The following is an 18,119-nucleotide window of genomic DNA, read 5'->3' on the forward strand; positions in this document are numbered from 1 at the left end:
AAACCGTGAGTTGGATTGAGTTAGCTTAACAGTCCTATATATTTAGAAATGTAGGTGTTGCGTGACTAGATTTTACCTAATTAAATTGTAAAAAGGGTTTAGGGTTCGGCGGATTTTAATTAGCTAGAGTGGTGAAGCAATTGTCTCACTATTACTAGATTTCTTAGTGTTCATATATTATTTGATCAAACTTTGGATTTTGTTGATGTTGAGAAAGAGACCTATATTTCTGCTGATAAAAATGGTGTGAGAAGAGAAAGGATGTGTTTTGTGTGGTGAAGTTGTAAATAATGATAGCCCGAGATGAAATAACAAAAAAAGCAACACATAAATCGACGTCGTTTTGATAACTAATTAGATGGATTTTTATATCTATTTGAATTTTTATATATTTTATGAAAAAACGAATTAAATTTGGTCATGTCCTATTAATTTTTTTTATACATTTTAGCCAACTCTACTGAAATTTCACTAATTCAACTAGAACTAGTACTTAATGTCCAATTAAACCTTTTGAAAAAACGAATTCAATTTGGGACTGTTAAGAACACCAACTCACCCACGTTTCGTAATTTTTTTTATTTTCAATAAGCAATAAAACTCATCTCTACGTTTAGACGATTCCTATAATAAAATCCAACTCTACGTGAGAGCTATAGTAAAATCAATGTTTAGACGATAATGTGAGAGCTATAGTAAAATCCCTATAACTATGTCCATAAACAACACCCTAACAAAATAAACATATCCATCTCTATGTTTAGACGATTCAAATAATATGTTGCAAAAATTGAAGATCTTGTTGAAAAATATAGTACTAGCACATAGAACAATCCAGGATTTATTAACTTCTCACTTTGACCACCATTTATTTATGAAATTTATTACTATTGAAAAAGCTTGATAACACTCCAAGATTCATATCTTCAAATTGGAACGGCCTCGATAAGTAACATCTTCACCCATTCTTTGGCTTTGTTGGGATCGGTATAGCAATCCCCGTTGGAATAGATAAGTTGGGCGGCTCGAGCGAGATTGATAATGCGCATGAGGATAGGCATGGATGCCGGTGTTGGCTCAAGGCATTCTTGATTCATATCTTTCCATGCATTCTTCAATCGTTGTTTGATTTGAGCACGAGCCTCATCCTCCGACACGCCATATTGTCTCATGTAACAATGTATTGATGAGGGCTTCTCTTCATACTGCACGAGAAAAATAGTTGAATTAATATTAGTGGATAGTGGGATCCAGAAGTTTCTAAAAATAAGAGTGGACTACTTTTGGTGGAAGGACGGAAATGACAAAGATGACTACTTTTGGAGATGAAGGGAGTACAATGATACATATATATTATGGCATACCTCATCACCAACTAAGTCATCCAACAGTCGAGCTAATAATGCCGATGCTCGATCTATTAGAGGTTCGTTTACGATCCAATCGAAATCTTTTTTGGTAACTTGATCATCTCCCATACCAACCAAAGAAGTTGTGGACAGCATCATGTAACCACCGGATACTACGGACACCTTCAAATACTCTTCTAGTGTTGGAATATAATTATCATTATATAACCATTTCACCTCATCAAAATATGACACCAATAACTTCTTCATCTGCAAATAGTTTTGTATTTTAAAACAAAATACGTACTAAATTTATAGACAAACACATTAAAAAAATGGGCGGATGAATTAATACCTCTTGTTTTGCATATTGGACGCGGTATGATTCTCCCGTTTTCGCCATTTCATCTTCGATTTCAGTGTATGTTTTCATAAGGCTTCTGTATAACATTTGGATGTATGGTGGCGAATCCTCCAAGGTCTCATTAACATCCCAACTGAAAGAAGATAATAGTACTACATATTGTTGAGTCAAATTCGTTTAAAAAAATTGATTGAAAATTGATATAGCTAACCGTTGAATAGCTTCTGTTAGAATCCGTAGTTCGTCAAGGGTTGCATATTCATATGTATCGTCGGCGATGGAAGCCATCGAAATGCATTTCAATAATATTCCTCTTGCTTTAGCATAGCATGGCTCAAAGAAGACTCCTAACACCCACAAGTACAATTCAGCAATCCTATCTCTTGCATGCGGCATTTTATTCGCTACGTCCAATTTCTTCCACCACCTATTTAAATCAAATGGAATATAAATTTAATTAAATGTAATCAAATTATATAAATATATTTAAATGAAATCACAATAATTAAATATAAGTACCTTGTAGCATCACTGAGCTCTCTCTGGTGCATTTTCTGCATTAGGTTGAAATCCAATTTTGCGAAATTCAGCAGTATTTCATTATGTGACTCGTCTTCTTGGTATGCAGAAATGAACTTTCTGGCTCCCAATCTTGTGAGACTCCAACGGTTTGGTATCTCCAGAGCTTCGTTGACACGTTTAGAGAGCGAAACATCAGCCAGCTTGTGGAGTGAAGCATGAAGATGGGACGAACAAAACTCGATTGCATTGTCCAAAATCCCCTCGTCGTGTTTCAAAAGATGAGCCGCCTCATACAAATTCAGCAATCCTTCAACGTTATTTTGCAACAATGCAACATAATGTCCTTCACTGTCAGTGAATTTGCAGAACACATCTGTTGAAGTAAAGATGCTAATTAGTAGGCATATATATGTCTAAACAAATTTTTTTAAATGGCTAGGAATCCTACCACATGGGACACTGTAGCCTTGTTGTCTAAGCAAACGAAAGCGAAGAGCCACAATGCGTAGATCATCATTGTCTTTGCAATTTCGCTGCATGTAACTGTCATGAATATATTTCAAGGATTCCTCGATTTCTTTTTCGAAATGGTATTCCACTCCCAGGCGCTGGATCTCATCGATGAGTTCCAGTTTGCACGTTGAATCGTCTGGAGTTTGAGAGAGCATTTTTCTAACCATTTCTTTATGCTTTGCGAGTTCTTCCTGTTCAGCATCATTGATTTTCTACACAAACAGTATACATTAGAATTACATATATAACATAATAAAGAACAATTTATGTTCGTAAAAATATACATACCATGGTATCAGAATCATATTTGAGAAAGAAGTCTCCCCAAATAGAAGGATGAAATGTCGCAGATTTACGAATTTCATCTAAGCTCTTGCCGTTCTTGACTGGTGAACACATTTCCATCGTCTTACTCTGAGTGATAGAGATAGATAGATAGATAGATAGATAGATAGATTGCAGATGGTTTGGTGTTTGATTTGAAGAATGTGAAGGTATTTATAGTTCTTTCTTGGTTCAAACTCTACTCACAATTAAATTTTTCATTACTTGGTATTCTACTTTTCCTTTTAGATAGATGCTCATATTTCTTTCTTGGCTAGCGGTAGTTTTTTTGGCGTTCTTTCTTATTCATTTATCAATAAATTAGGTGCATATATAGGTGATTTTTGGCGTCCCATTTTAACAGTAAAAACAGTCAACCTAGGACAAGAACGCCAAAAGGGATATAAATAAATTTATTCAACAAGATGGAGCTTAACAATAATGCTTAGACAGAGACAAGCCATCCAATAATGGATATATACATATATATGCACCCAAGTTATCAATAATTAAATACTGAGAAAGAACGCCACAAATTAAAAAAAAAAAGATGATAAAAATAAGCAATGTAATTATTTTGAGCCAACAAAGGACTATAAATACCCTGATGCTATTCTTCAAATCAAACACCAAATTAAACCATCAATTCTCTCAAAATATCAAAAGCAAAAAATGATGGTTGGCCTAATCACAAGTGTTGCAACTCTCATTCTTCCTCTAATCTTCTTCTTCATCAATAGATGGAAGAAATTGAAAAATAGCAAATCGAGGAAGCCACTGCCACCCGGCCCCCGAAAACTTCCTATAATCGGAAACCTTCACCAGATGAGAAACCCTCCCTTCCGCTGCTTCAGAGATTTATCGAACGAGCACGGTCCCCTGATGCACCTGAAGCTCGGTGAGTGCAACGCAATCGTGGTCTCGTCCCCAGAGATGGCGAGAAAAGTGCTAAAAGATCTCGACCCGAGCTTCGCTGACCGGGTGCAGAACGTGGCGAGCAGGATCATGTGGTACGACGGCAGCGACATCACCTTCAGCCCATACGGCGGCTACTGGCGCCAGATGAGAAAGCTCTTGATCAACGACCTTCTCAGCCCGAAGATGGTGCGCTTGTTCCAATCGATTCGAGAAGACGAGTCCGCTCGCTTGGTTGAATCCTTGCGCGAATCTTCTGGAAGCCCCGTTAATTTCACAGAGAAGCTATTCTCGTATTCGAGCTCCATCACTTGCCGCGCTGCCTTTGGCGGCGCCTGTAAGGATAGTGAGACGCTGATTAAGATGATGGCGGAGCTGCTGAAGATGGTCGGAGGCTTTGAGATGGCGGATCTGTTCCCGTCGTCAGCAATCATCGGCGCGCTGAGCTGGAGGAAGACGCGCCTCATGAAGAGGATGCGGAGCGAGGTTGATGGGATTCTTGATGATATTATCGATCAGCATCGCCGGAAACTAGGGAACTCGGAGTTTGGAGGTGAGGATTTGGTCGATGTGTTTCTCAGGGCTATGGAAGAAGAGGAGCTCAAGTTTCCTATTCATAACCACAACATCAAGGCTGTCTTATTCGTAAGTGAGCATAAACTTTTCGGCACGTGATTTAAGGAAATGAGGTTTTGTTAGTAAAATGGAAAGTGAATAAAGTACTAGAGTTAAAAAAGTAGAGAGATGAAGTAAGAGAGAGAATATCAAACTTATATACTCCCTCCGTCCCCATTAAGAGTCACACTTTCCATTTCGGTCCGTCCCCAATAAAAAGTCACACTTCATATTTACCATAAATATAAGTAGGTCCCACATTCCACGAACTCAATTCACTCACATTTTATTATAAAATCAATATAAAAAAAATAGGTCACACATTCCACTAACTTTTTCAACCAATTTTTCTTTACATTTCTTAAAACCCATACCCGGTCAAAGTGTGACCCCTAATCAGAGACGGAGGGAGTATTATACAAACTCAAAACTCCTCAACACAGTTTCAACACTGTTTCAATACAATATCAACACAATGTAAAATATCAAGATTTTAATGTCAACACCGTATCAACACAATATCAACACAGCATCAATCATTGACTACTGTTGAAATTCTGTTGACATTTTCCCGTTGATGCTTTTTTGTGATCTGTTGACATTTTTCAATGGTCCAGATCATAGTTTGAGTTTGTACAATATTTAGAGTTTTCATTTGATTACACTCCGTTGAATAAATTCAATCAATTGACAAAAATTGGATGCAGGATGTATTCACAGCTGGAACTGATACTTCCGCGGCAACTATTGACTGGACCATGGTCGAATTGATGAGGAATCCTCGAGTGATGGCCAAGGTTCAAGCTGAAGTAAGACAAGCTATGGAAGATAACAATGAAGAAATCAAATATCTAAAACTGGTTATCAAAGAGACACTCAGGCTGCACCCACCGGCTCCCATGCTGCCTAGAGCTTGCAACGAGGAACACGTGATCAACGGATACACCATACCGGCTGGATCTATGGTGATGGTAAATATTTGGGCCATGCACACGGACCCAGAGCACTGGAAAGATCCCGAGAGGTTTGAGCCCGAGAGATTCGAAACTGAAGATCTGAATTTCGTAGGTGGAGATTTTAAATACTTGCCGTTTGGATTCGGAAGAAGAATGTGCCCTGGCCTGACGTTCGGCTTGGCTTCTGCCGAGTCGGCTCTTGTCCAACTGCTCTACAACTTCGATTGGAAACTTCCAGAGGATGTCAGGGCGGAGGATTTGGACATGGCTGAAACTGTTGGAATAACAGCTACAAGAAAACAAAATTTGTGTGTGGTCGTCACTCCGTACAAGTAGACAATGAATATCATTGAATTGTAATACTTACTATTTTTAGCAGAGTCCAAGACTCCTTCGAGGTTTTTCTTTCCGGTTCTTTTCCCTCGATGCTTTTTCTTGAACCGATAGGATTAGATCATTTCCTCTGTATCAATAATGGAATAATCAATAATAGTATAATACTCCCTCTGTCCCACAAAGTTTGTTCCATTTTACCATTTTCGTTCGTCTCACAAAAAAGACATTATATACATCCCTCAATCTCCTTAACGTGGGACTTTTATTCCATTACACACTTCCATTTAATACAAAAGTCAAACAATTTCTTAAAATCTGCGCCAGGTCTAACCGGGACAAACTTTGTGGGATGAAGGGAGTAAGAATTACCTTTGTACTAACCTAACCTCGTCACGAAGCTTCATTTCAATTATATTCGGTTACATCATTCCAATAGGAATATTTATAAGTTGTTCACAAATATTAACAACTTAAAGGGAAATAAAAGGAAAATATGAAAATTAATATAAAAAAAAATTTGGCAGACGGGTTGTATGAATTAAGTTGATAATTTGTACTCCCTCCGTTCCAAGATAAGCAAGTCATATTCATTTTTGGGATGTCCCACTATAAGTGAGTCATTTCTCTTTTTACCAAATATCATCTCTCTTACTTTATTCTCTCTTTATTTCTCGACTTTTTTTTTCTCTCATACTTTACTTTCTCTACTTCAACTCTTTAAATATCATTTCATTAAAATCCGTGCCCAAAAGGAGTGATTTGCTTGTCTTGAAAGGAGGGAGTAAGTATATTACTAGTATTTACCTTTATGATTTATTACCGTAGTTGTTAGATTAGATTTGATTTATTTCATTTATTATAATAGTACTCTCTATGTTCTCTCATAGTTGAGTCAAAATTTTTTGGCACGAAGTTTAAGAAATGGATGTTTGGTGTATTAAGTAGATAAATAAAAAAGTAGAGAATAAAGTAGAAAGTGAATAAAATAGAGAGAATAAAGTAAGAGTGAGAAAAGTGTTACCATATATAGAAATGACTCAACTATGAGGGAACGAAGGGAGTATATCTATTTGTATCTCTTAGATATTACTTCCTCTGTCCACTATTAAATGTCACATATCTGACCGACACAAGTTTTAAGAAACTATTGACTTTATTAACTAAAGTGTGTAGAAAAAATTAGTGGAATGTAAGTAGAGTAATAAAATATGAGTAGAATGAGTTAGTGGAATATAGAGTCCACTTACCGAATATAGTAAAAGTGAAATGAGATAGTTATTGGTAGACAGATGAAAAAGAAAAATAGGACATTTATTGATCGACGAAGGGAGTAGTAAAAATATATGTTAAGTTTCTCATAAAACAATCAATGAAGAAAATACAATTACTCCATCCGCGGCCATAGCAAGAGTCTACTTTCAGTTTTAGTATAAATGGTAAATCACACCTTTCTATGTGCAGTTCAATATGTGCTTTCATATTAAACACATGCCAGATTTTACGGCACACCTAGTGTACTCCCCTGTCACCTTCAATGATTTGATTGATTAATGCATACACAAAGATTGAAATCTGAGTTCAAGTATTGGGAATTTTTTGCTAGTCAAGTTCGATGTATGGATTACAACATTATTACATTGAATCATTGAATGTACATCATTAATTATATGCAAATCACCATAAAATAAGCCTTATCATAACTAACTAAATACTTTCACCGTCCAAAAAAAATAGAACACATTCATTTATGAAAAGTTTTCAATAAATAATAACCCTACACATCATTCCACTAACACTACTTCTCACTTACTTTTTTCTCATTCTCTCTTACTAGACCAATTTTACATTAAAACCTGTGCTATACACAAATTGCTCTATTTTTTGTGCACGGAAGGAGTATTTGATTGTTAATCCATTAGATTACCAGATCTTGTGGTTAGATTTGGTCTTTGTTATACATTTAAATTTGGTTCGGACAATAGTACTCCCTCCGTCGCAATGAAGATGACCCTCTTTCCTTTTTAGTTTGTCCCAATCAAGATGACTCATTGCTTAAAATGGAAACCCCTTTATCTCTACTTTATTCCCTCTCTCTTACTTTACTCTCTCCACTTAACACATAAAATAAAGTTGCATAAAATCCCGTGCCGTCCAAGAAAGGGGTCATCTTCCTTGGGACGGAAGGAGTAATAAAATAGTCAAAAAGATGGAGCTGGACCCCAAATACACCCGACAAATGACAACTCCGTACTACTATAATGCTTCGACAGAGACATGTACATATGAAAATTTAAGGCATGGAACGCCATAAAGCACCTGTTTCTTTATCTAAACAAAAGAACGCCAAAAAACTACCGCTAGCCAAGAAAGAAATATGAGCATCTATCTAAAAGGAAAAGTAGAATACCAAGTAATGAAAAATTTAATTGTGAGTATAGTTTGAACCAAGAAAGACCTATAAATACCTTCACATTCTTCAAATCAAAGACCAAACCATCTGCAATCTATCTATCTATCTATCTATCAATTAGAGTAAGACGATGGAAATGTGTTCACCAGTCAAGAATGTCAAGAGCTTAGATGAAATTCGTAAATCTGCGGCATTTCATCCCTCTATTTGGGGAGACTTCTTTCTCAAATATGATTCCGATACCATGGTATGTATATTTTTATAAACATAAATTGTTCTTTATTATGTTATACTATAATTCTAATGTATAATGTTTGTGTAGAAAATCAATGATGCTGAACAGGAAGAACTCGCAAATCAAAAAGAAGTGGTTAGGAAAATGCTCTCTCAAACTCCAAACGATTCATCGTCTAAACTGGAACTCATCGATGAGATACAACGCCTGGGAGTGGAATACCATTTCGAAAAAGAAATCGAGGAATCCTTGAAATATATTCATGACAATTACATGCAGCAAAATTGCAAAGACAATGATGATCTACGCATTGTGGCCCTTCGCTTTCGTTTGCTTAGACAACAAGGCTACAATGTCCCATGTGGTAGGATTCCTAGCCATTTAAAAAAAAAAATTTAGACATATATATGCCTACTAATTAGCATCTTTACTTCAACAGATGTGTTCTGCAAATTCACTGACAGTGAAGGACATTATGTTGCATCGTTGCAAAATGACGTTGAAGGATTGCTGAACTTGTATGAGGCGGCTCATCTTTTGACACACGACGAGGGGATTTTGGACAATGCAATAGAGTTTTGTTCGTCCCATCTTCATGCTTCACTCCACAAGCTGGCTGATGTTTCGCTCTCTAAACGTGTCAACGAAGCTCTGGAGATGCCAAACCGTTGGAGTCTCACAAGATTGGGTGCCAGAAAGTTCATTTCTGCATACCAAGAAGACGAGTCACATAATGAAATACTGCTGAATTTCGCAAAATTGGATTTCAACCTAATGCAGAAAATGCACCAGAGAGAGCTCAGTGATGCTACAAGGTACTTATATTTAATTATTGTGATTTCATTTAAATATATTTGTATAATTTGATTACATTTAATTAAATTTATATTCCATTTGATTTAAATAGGTGGTGGAAGAAATTGGACGTAGCGAATAAAATGCCGCATGCAAGAGATAGGATTGCTGAATTGTACTTGTGGGTGTTAGGAGTCTTCTTTGAGCCATGCTATGCTAAAGCAAGAGGAATATTATTGAAATGCATTTCGATGGCTTCCATCGCCGACGATACATATGAATATGCAACCCTTGACGAACTACGGATTCTAACAGAAGCTATTCAACGGTTAGCTATATCAATTTTCAATCATTTTTTTTAAATAAATTTGACTCAACAATATGTAGTACTATTATCTTCTTTCAGTTGGGATGTTAATGAGTCCTTGGAGGATTCGCCACCATACATCCAAATGTTATACAGAAGCCTTATGAAAACATACACTGAAATCGAAGATGAAATGGCGAAAACGGGAGAATCATACCGCGTCCAATATGCAAAACAAGAGGTACTAATTCATCCGCCCATTTTTTTTAATGTGTTTGTCTATAAATTTATTACGTATTTTGTTTTAAAATACAAAACTATTTGCAGATGAAGAAGTTATTGGTGTCATATTTTGATGAGGTGAAATGGTTATATAATGATAATTATATTCCAACACTAGAAGAGTATTTGAAGGTGTCCGTAGTATCCGGTGGTTACATGATGCTGTCCACAACTTCTTTGGTTGGTATGGGAGATGACCAAGTTACCAAAAAGGATTTTGATTGGATCGTAAACGAACCTCTAATAGATTATGCATCGGCATTATTAGCTCGATTGTTGGATGACTTAGTCGGAGATGAGGTATTTCTTGTGTGTGTGCACATCAATACATCATTAGTATTTTATTCATGGATTTTATGGGTTTGTTCACGTGCAGTATGAGGAGAAGCCATCGTCAATACATTGTTACATGAGACAATATGGCGTGTCGGAGGATGAGGCTCGTGCTCAAATCAAACAACGATTGAAGAATGCATGGAAAGATATGAATCAAGAATGCCTTGAGCCGACACCGGCATCCATGCCAATCCTCATGCGCGTTATCAATCTGGCTCGAGCCGCCCAACTTATCTATTCGAACGGGGATTGCTATACCGATCCCAACAAAGCCAAGGAATGGGTCAAGATGTTACTTATCGAGGCCGTGCCAATTTGAAGATTTGGAGTGTTATCAAGGTTTTTCAGTAGAAGATTTGAGTAATAAATTGAGGCTATATACCTTGATAAATTAATAAAGCCTGGATTGTTTCTATGTAATGTTAATAATGCAAGATCTTGAATCTTTGCAACATCTTATGTTTTGATCATGGGTGATTGCCTCATGTCTAGTGTAACTTTGAGAATATACAATATTTATAAGACTAAAGTCCAATATTGATCATCAATGAATTCAATAATATTAATAATTTTTTATTATGATTTAGGACGTGATTAATTTTTTAATACAATCTACGAACTTATAGAAGTATGGAAAAGTATACACGGCAAATACATTTTTTAATTTTTTTCGTCTTTTATTCTCGGCCCATATTTTCTACGCTCGTTTTATTTTTCCCTATCTACAAAGACATTCACCTACTTTATACAAGAATTAAATCGATTTAGTCCACTTATTTTACTTTTATTCTACAAGACTTCAACATTTCCCGAGTGTCAATCTACTGTATTTGGCTATTTTGAATTGATTGTGGACTTCGTACTTTACCAAAATTTGTATTTTTAGAACGTAAGAGCTGTCGTGCACGTCTAGATTTCTAGAATGGTCACTAGGTTACATTATTTAATTAGGCAATACAACACTGACTCCACACCAACCGATCATTGCATTTTAAAAATCAACAATTTATGCTTGTTAATTACTTAAAACAATACATATTTTAATATAAAATTAGTGGAATAAGAGATATAGAAAGTAAAATGATTGAAAATAGAAAGAATCTAGACAACTTTATTTGAAATAGAGGGTGTTACATATTGAATAGTAATCTCTCGGTCCATTTAATTAGTCATTTTGACTCGGTACAGATCTTTAAAAATTGTATGACTTGGTAAAAAAAATAAAGGAAGAAAGTAACAGGAATATGTGATTCATTTTTAGCAGGAGTATTAGTTTTATACTCCATCTGTTCCGGCCTAAGCGAAATATTTCCATTTTGGCACAAAAATTTAGGTAGTGGAGTTTAGTGAATTAAATTATTGATAGTAGAGTAAGAGAGAAGATAAAGTAAGAGAGATCAAAGTATGAGAGACGATAAAGTAGGAGAGAGGAGTGATTTGGTTGTTGCAAAAAAAGGAAACGTTTCACTTAGGTTGAGACGTACCAGAAAGGAATATTCACTTAGGCTGGGATGGAGTGAGTAATATATTGTGCGTGTAAAAAGTTAGTGAAATTTGGAATTCATATCCTAGAAGTGGAAAAAAGTAAATAATTCTATAAATCGTAGACAACGTAACATGATAAAATGACTCTTTAAATGATGGACAGGAAGAGTAAAATTTAGAAAAGAGTATTGTATCCTTCTTTGTTTCACTATATAGTCATATTCATTAGACACGAAACCTTTGGTTAAGAAAAATACACCATCAACTCCAATAATATGGCAACCAAGAAAAAGCTTCAAGACAAAGTAGCAATTGTAACCGGCGGCGCCAGCGGCATCGGCGAGACCACCGCCCGCGTCCTGGCCGATCACGGGGCGCGCGCGGTGGTGATCGCCGATATCCAACCCGAAAGGGGCCGCGCCGTGGCCGAATCCATCGGCCTGCAGCGCTGCAGCTACGTCCAGTGCGACGTGGCGGACGAGGAACAAGTCGCGGCCATGGTCGAATGGACGGCGACGACCCACGGCGGCCTCGACATAATGTTCAGCAACGCCGGCACCTTGGCCAGCTCCCCCCAGACCATCGTGGAGCTGGACTTTTCGGAATACGAGCGCGTGATGCGCGTGAACGCGCGTGGGATGGCGGTGTGCGTGAAGCACGCGGCGCGTAAGATGGTGGAGTTGGGGACGAGAGGGGCTATCGTCTGTATGTCGAGTGCGGCGGCGGAGAAGGCGACGGTGGACGGGACGGACTATGTGATGTCGAAGCGGGCGGTGCTGGGGCTGATGCGGTCCGCGAGTTTGCAGCTCGGGAAGCACGGGAATCGGGTGAACAGCGTGTCGATGGGGGCGGTGATCACGCCGCTTGCTGCAAAGTATGGGCTGGTGACGGCGGCGGATGTGGAGAAGTATTTGGGGCCCTACACGAGCTTGAAAGGGGCGATGCTCACGGCGGAGAATGTGGCGGACGCGGTGGCGTTTCTGGCTTCGGATGAGGCGGCGTTTGTCACCGGAGTTGATTTGGCGGTGGATGGAGGGATGATTGCCATGCCATTTGACATGTCAAGTTAATTAATCAATGTTTGCGTACGAATAAATGTTTCGAATTTCAAATTCCAATTTTTCAATGTTAATACATTGAAAAAACCTTTTCTTGTATCGTAGGCTTCCTCCGTCGTATTAGAGTTGAATGTGAGTAGGAATGGGTAAGTAAAATATGAGTCCATTAAAAAAAATGGTAAAAAGTGAAATGAGACAAATTTTGTGGAACGAACGAAAATGGAAATATGAAATAATCATTGTGGGACGGAGGAAGTAAATAATTACTCTCATTTTCCACGTGTCACAATTTACAAGATAAATGACTCATATCTACTTTTGCAAAAACAATCCTATGTAATTTCATTCACTAAAATAATACTCCTTCCGTTTCAATAAATATGATGGCATTAAATTTTACACAATATTATTTTGTGAGTTAATGAAGAAGATAAAATTAAAAAGTTGAAAAAAGTAAAGATGGTGTTGTTTCCATTATAGAAAACGTTTTCTTTTCATTAGTGGAATAATCTAAAAAAAATACTTCGTTTTATTTGTAATAAGACAGAGGGAGGATAATAATAAGAGCATCTCCAATAGCGGCTAGCCGATTCGCGGCGCTAGCCGAACTACTGCGATCAGCGAGCGGCGAATCGGCTAGCGCTTAGGCGAGCGCACGCCGATTTGAAGGCGTTGGCCGATGCGCTGGCCGCCATTGCAGCCTGGCGATCGGCCAGCGTAATTTTTTATTATTATTTTTTTTTAATTTTTAAACACTATATATTCGCGATTTTCACGTCATTTTCATTTGCACCACTTGTTTTAACGAGTTTTCTCTCTATCTAAATTTTTGTACAAGAGCAACATTGAGAGATGGACAACAACAACTAGTTTACTCCGGCGACGAGCGGGTCTCAAACTCCTACGGTACCCGTGGGGTCTGGATGGGGGCAGATGGGCGGGCATATGGGGGAGGCAGATGGGCGGGCAGTACAACATGTACCCGTGGCAACAGTTGATGGGAATGATGGCGGGCGGGCAGGCGATGCCGGGCGGGGGGGCAGGGAATGTCGGGGTGGGGAGGTACGCCGCAGTTTATGCAACAGATGATGGGGATGATGCCGGTATGGCAGGGGGGGTGCAGCCCGGTATGCAGGTGTCGCTGGGGGGACACGGTCTATCGTCCCACTCTTAACTTTTTGACGGCTTCGTCTCACACATCGACCCCGGTGGAGACGCAGTTTACTGGGGATGACCGTTTCTCATTACAGGAGTTGGGGATCGATGTCGAGGAGGCGGACACTCCCGTTCCAACAGGGGAGCAGAGCGGGGCCATGCCAAAGAAGAAGAAGAACAAGGGGAAGAGCAAGGTGGTCGGGGAGTCATCCCAGCCGGCTGTTGATGACACCACCGCACGGAGGAAGTGGACGGACGATGAGAACGTCGCCCTGTCCAAGGCGTGGTTGTCGGTTTGCGACGATCCTCTGGTTGCGACGATCGTCAATATGTGGGGCTAAAATTAGAGCAGCCTACAAGATGAACTGCCCACAAGGAAAGGACTTCACCGGGGAGGAGTGCCGGAAGGTGTGGGAACGCATCAGGGCCGCGATTGGCCGATTTTCGGGCTTGTACGCTAACGTCCTCCGCATGCAGACTAGTGGGCAGACTGAGGAGGACTGTCGGAGGATAGCGGAGAGTCAGCTCCCTAAGGCGGGGGTTTATAAGGAGTTCACCTAATGGAACTGCTATCTGGTGCTGCAGGACTCCGAGAAGTTCCGGGCGGGGGTCGCAGTTGGGTGGCCGAAGAAGTAGAAGCTGAACTATTCTGGCGATTACAGCGGCAGCAGTGGCGGTTCCCACGACCTCCCCCCGGATGCTGAGGAGTTTCCGTCCTCTCCATCGTTTGCTTGCCGCACTCGCCCCAAGAGGTCCAGTCGGCAACCCCCCACCCACGCTCATCTTCTTCTAGCGTCAAAAAACGCGGGAGCAGATGTACACGGTCTTCCAAGATTGGTAGGCCGCAATTGACCCCACGGAGAAGAGGTTTCTTCACTCGATGCTCGAGAGCATGCAGGTCGATTTGGATGCCGCGAGGGCACAGTTGGGGGGCTCAAACGTGGAGGTCCCGGGTGGCGGCGGCGACGGCGACGACGACGACGAGGAGTAGAGAGGGGTGGGGCTCGTGTGTGGAAGCCTTATTTTTTTTATTATGTAATTTTTTTTATTTATGTAATTTTTTTTAATCAATGTACCTTTTTTTTATTTAAATGACATTAATGAATTTTCCCGTATATGTCTCGTAAATTTTAATTCCGTAAGTTGAATTATTTTTATTGCGGCTAACCTGTGGCTAGCCTTAGGCTAGCCTATTTGCTTAAAATGATGATGTGGCAGGTGGAATTTTAGTGCTGATGACATGGCATGGAGAGAGAGTGGCTAGCCTGTGGCTGGCCTAAAGCCATTGGAGATGCTCTTAGTAACGCATACTTTTGCAAAAATCAATCCCATGTAAGCGGACAATATCACATGCTGATTGCAACGCATCATTATTATGTACATATACATATGAAGGGACATTGTCAAATACTCTATCTGTTCTATTAGAATTGAAACATTTCTTTTCAAGGTAGTACTAGATATTACAACTCCAAGCTACTTGTACGGGGTGGCGACCACCAACAAATTTTGTTTTCTTGTAGATGTTATTGCCACATTTTCAATCATGTCCAAATCTTCAGCCCTGACACCCTCAGGAAGTTTCCAGTCGAAGTTGTAGAGCAGTTGAACCAGAGCCACCTCGACGTTAGCCAAACCGAAAGCCAAGCCGGGGCACATTCTTCTTCCAAAACCAAATGGCAAGTATTTAAAATCACCACCTATGAAATTCAGATTTCCACTCTCAAATCGCTCAGGATTAAACCTCTCCGGATCTTTCCAGTACCTTGGGTCCCTGTGCATCGCCCAAATATTTACCATTACCATTGATCCCGCCGGTATGGTGTATCCGTTGATCAACTGTTCCTCGTTGCAAGATCTAGGAAGCATCAGAATCGCAGGGTGTAGTCTCAGGGTCTCCTTGATCACCAAGTTTAGATATTTAAGATCATTATCTGCTCCCATGTTCGCATTCAAAGCTTGTCTTACTTCAGCTTGTACCTTAGCCATAACTCCAGGGTTCCTCATCAATTCCACCATGGTCCAATCAATAGTTGTCGCTGAAGTATCAGTTCCAGCACTAAACATATCCTGCGCCAAATTAAATGAAAAGAGAATAAAATACTCCCTGCTTTTCCTTATATGTATCCCACTTTGACTAGACACGAGTTTTAAGAAATATTAAAGAAAGTGTGTTTAAAAAATTAATGATATGTAGATCATACTTTTATATATTAGTTTTATAATAGATCCTGAATAAAATTGAGTTAGTGGAATGTGAGGTCCATTATAAAAGTAGTAAAAGTTAAGTTGGATAATATATAAGGGACTAACTAAAATTGGAAACTGGGACACATAGTATGACACGGAGTGAGTAGTTTAAAGAAAAAGTATTCCCTCTATCCCAAGAAAGATGACTCCTTCCTTGGCCGATATGAGATTTTATGTAACTTTATTTTGTGTTTTAAGTGGAGAGAATAAAGTAAGAGAGATGGAATACCATAAAGATAAAAGTGTTTCTATTTTTAGTATGAGTTATCTTGAATGGTAAAAACAAAAAAGAAAGTGGGTCATCATTAATGAGGGAGTAGTATATAAATGAATATAGAATGAGTAAGTGATATTTAAAAAAAAAATGAAATGACTCAACTATAATGGAACAGAGGGAGCATCTACTTACAAGCAGCACAGCCTTGATGTTGCTCTTATCAATTGGAAACTTGAGGTCCTCTTCTTCCATAGCCCTAAGAAACACATCAACCAAATCCTCACCCCCAAACTCTGAATTCCCCTCTTTCCGGCCACCGGATTCGGCCGAGTTCCTTTTATGCCGATCAATAATATCGTCAAGAATCACATCGAGCTCGCGCCTCATCGTATGCAAGAGCCTCAGCTTTCTCCAGCTGAGCGCGCTAATTATCTTAGACGAAGGGAACAGATCCACCATATCGAAGCCTCCGATCAAACTCATGGAATCCACCATCATCTTAAGCAACCTCTCTCTATCCTTGCATATGCTGCCGAAGGCAGCGCGGCAAGTGATGGAGCTCGTACAGAAAAACAACTTCTCCGTGAAATTCACGGGGCTTCCGGAAGATTCGCGCAAGGATTCGACCAATCGAGCGGACTCCTCTTCTCGGATGGATTGGAACAAGCGCACCATTTTGGGGTTGAGAAGGTCGTTGATGCAGAGCTTCCTCATCTGGCGCCAGTACTCGCCGTAGGGGCTGAAGGCGACGTCGCTGCCGTCGTACCAAATGATCCTGCAGGCCACGTTCTGCACCCGGTCGGCGAAGCTAGGGTCGAGATCTTTTAGCATTTGTTTCGCGAGCTCTGGCGACGAGACGACGACCGTGTTGCACTCACCGAGCTTGAGGTGCATCAAGGGGCCGTAGAGGTTGGAGAGATCTCTGAAGCAGCGGATGGGAGGGTTTCTCATCTGGTGAAGGTTTCCGATTATAGGAAGTTTTTGGGGGCCCGGTGGCAGCTGTTTCGTCGGTTTGCTATTTTTGGATTTCTTCCATTTGTTGAAGAAAAAGAAGATTGCAGGAAGAATGAGGGCAGCAAAGGCTGTAATTAGGTCGAGCATGTTTCCTTTGTTGGAATAATTGGAGAGGAACAATGGGTTTGCCAATATATAAACATGTGACTGGCTCGGGTTTAAAGGAATTATTTGTCTTTTTCAAAAAAATTAAATTAAAAAATTAGTGAAATGTGGATCGTATTAATTAAATAAAGTGGTGGAAAATAAAATTCACGTACCAAAATAGGTAAGTATGACATTTAGCGGCAAACGGAAAAATAAGTAAGATATTTAATGGCAGACTGGGAAGTACTAATATTTTCTATGACTAACAAATTGACTTAGGTACAAGGGAGTGTTAGTCATGATAATACTTAAAACAAAAAATGAATTTTAAAAATTATGGCATGATTTTGAAATGTATTGATTTAATATTACAAAAATATGATTTACTATATATATGTCATAATCATATAATTTACTATTAAGCTATAAGCGAATGCAACGTTTTTATTTATTTATATGGGATTAGGTGGACAGTAATAGAGAAATGATATGCTACATATCTTATGTGAGCTCCTTATATGAGCACCACTCTCGTTTGACACACATTTAGGGTTGTTCGTTTCGATTTATCTATTTAGTTTTACTCTAATACAT

General features: G+C 39.2%; 4 protein-coding genes and 1 pseudogene across 5 annotated transcripts; 3 read left to right on the forward strand and 2 right to left on the reverse strand.

Moving 5' to 3' along the window:
- Positions 1-926: 926 nt before the first annotated feature.
- LOC125196895 (bicyclo-germacrene synthase-like) lies at positions 927-4,946 on the reverse strand. 2 transcript variants are annotated; one of them, XM_089070050.1, is made up of 8 exons: positions 4,936-4,946; positions 3,037-3,118; positions 2,684-2,960; positions 2,233-2,608; positions 1,925-2,140; positions 1,705-1,846; positions 1,365-1,619; positions 927-1,205 (listed from the first exon to the last, which is right to left on the reverse strand). In XM_089070050.1, exons 2-8 carry the CDS (start codon positions 3,037-3,039, stop codon positions 927-929), a joined length of 1,548 nt encoding a protein of 515 aa, XP_088926176.1. In that variant the 5' UTR covers positions 3,040-3,118; positions 4,936-4,946. The 2 variants fall into 2 exon arrangements, with proteins under 2 accessions (XP_088926176.1, XP_047951512.1); XM_048095555.1 differs by lacking the exon at positions 4,936-4,946 and having other exon boundaries at positions 3,037-3,153.
- LOC125196687 (premnaspirodiene oxygenase-like) lies at positions 2,019-5,894 on the forward strand. The gene is made up of 3 exons (XM_048095300.2): positions 2,019-2,055; positions 3,734-4,632; positions 5,310-5,894. The coding sequence occupies exons 1-3, from the start codon at positions 2,043-2,045 to the stop codon at positions 5,892-5,894; spliced, it is 1,497 nt and encodes a 498-aa protein (XP_047951257.2). The 5' UTR covers positions 2,019-2,042.
- Positions 5,895-8,797: 2,903 nt separating this feature from the next.
- LOC125196686 (bicyclo-germacrene synthase-like) lies at positions 8,798-10,774 on the forward strand. The gene is made up of 6 exons (XM_048095299.2): positions 8,798-8,903; positions 8,979-9,354; positions 9,447-9,662; positions 9,741-9,882; positions 9,969-10,223; positions 10,300-10,774. The coding sequence occupies exons 1-6, from the start codon at positions 8,813-8,815 to the stop codon at positions 10,576-10,578; spliced, it is 1,359 nt and encodes a 452-aa protein (XP_047951256.2). The 5' UTR covers positions 8,798-8,812; the 3' UTR covers positions 10,579-10,774.
- Positions 10,775-11,987: 1,213 nt separating this feature from the next.
- LOC125196688 ((-)-isopiperitenol/(-)-carveol dehydrogenase, mitochondrial pseudogene) lies at positions 11,988-12,901 on the forward strand (annotated as a pseudogene).
- Positions 12,902-15,387: 2,486 nt separating this feature from the next.
- On the reverse strand, positions 15,388-17,525 carry LOC125191597 (premnaspirodiene oxygenase-like). The gene is made up of 2 exons (XM_048088987.2): positions 16,617-17,525; positions 15,388-16,027 (listed from the first exon to the last, which is right to left on the reverse strand). Exons 1-2 carry the CDS (start codon positions 17,523-17,525, stop codon positions 15,434-15,436), a joined length of 1,503 nt encoding a protein of 500 aa, XP_047944944.2. The 3' UTR covers positions 15,388-15,433.
- Positions 17,526-18,119: the final 594 nt, after the last annotated feature.

The sequence above is a fragment of the Salvia hispanica genome, chromosome 4 (assembly GCF_029641045.1).
Source record: "Salvia hispanica isolate PSC_SH4W2 chromosome 4, Shi_PSC_v1, whole genome shotgun sequence".
NCBI lineage: Eukaryota > Viridiplantae > Streptophyta > Magnoliopsida > Lamiales > Lamiaceae > Salvia > Salvia hispanica.

Coding starts and splice junctions, on each gene's coding strand:
- LOC125196687 (XM_048095300.2), top strand. Junction 4,633..5,309: donor ACATCAAGGCTGTCTTATTC/GTAAGTGAGCAT, acceptor AATTGGATGCAG/GATGTATTCACAGCTGGAAC.
- LOC125196895 (XM_048095555.1), bottom strand. CDS start 3,153: ATGGAAATGTGTTCACCAGTCAAGAACGGCAAGAGCTTAGATGAAATT. Junction 1,847..1,924: donor CTAACAGAAGCTATTCAACG/GTTAGCTATATC, acceptor ATCTTCTTTCAG/TTGGGATGTTAATGAGACCT. Junction 1,620..1,704: donor TCCAATATGCAAAACAAGAG/GTATTAATTCAT, acceptor AACTATTTGCAG/ATGAAGAAGTTATTGGTGTC.
- LOC125196686 (XM_048095299.2), top strand. CDS start 8,813: ATGCAGCAAAATTGCAAAGACAATGATGATCTACGCATTGTGGCCCTT. Junction 8,904..8,978: donor AGGCTACAATGTCCCATGTG/GTAGGATTCCTA, acceptor TTACTTCAACAG/ATGTGTTCTGCAAATTCACT. Junction 9,355..9,446: donor GAGCTCAGTGATGCTACAAG/GTACTTATATTT, acceptor TGATTTAAATAG/GTGGTGGAAGAAATTGGACG.
- LOC125191597 (XM_048088987.2), bottom strand. CDS start 17,525: ATGCTCGACCTAATTACAGCCTTTGCTGCCCTCATTCTTCCTGCAATC. Junction 16,028..16,616: donor ACATCAAGGCTGTGCTGCTT/GTAAGTAGATGC, acceptor AATTTGGCGCAG/GATATGTTTAGTGCTGGAAC.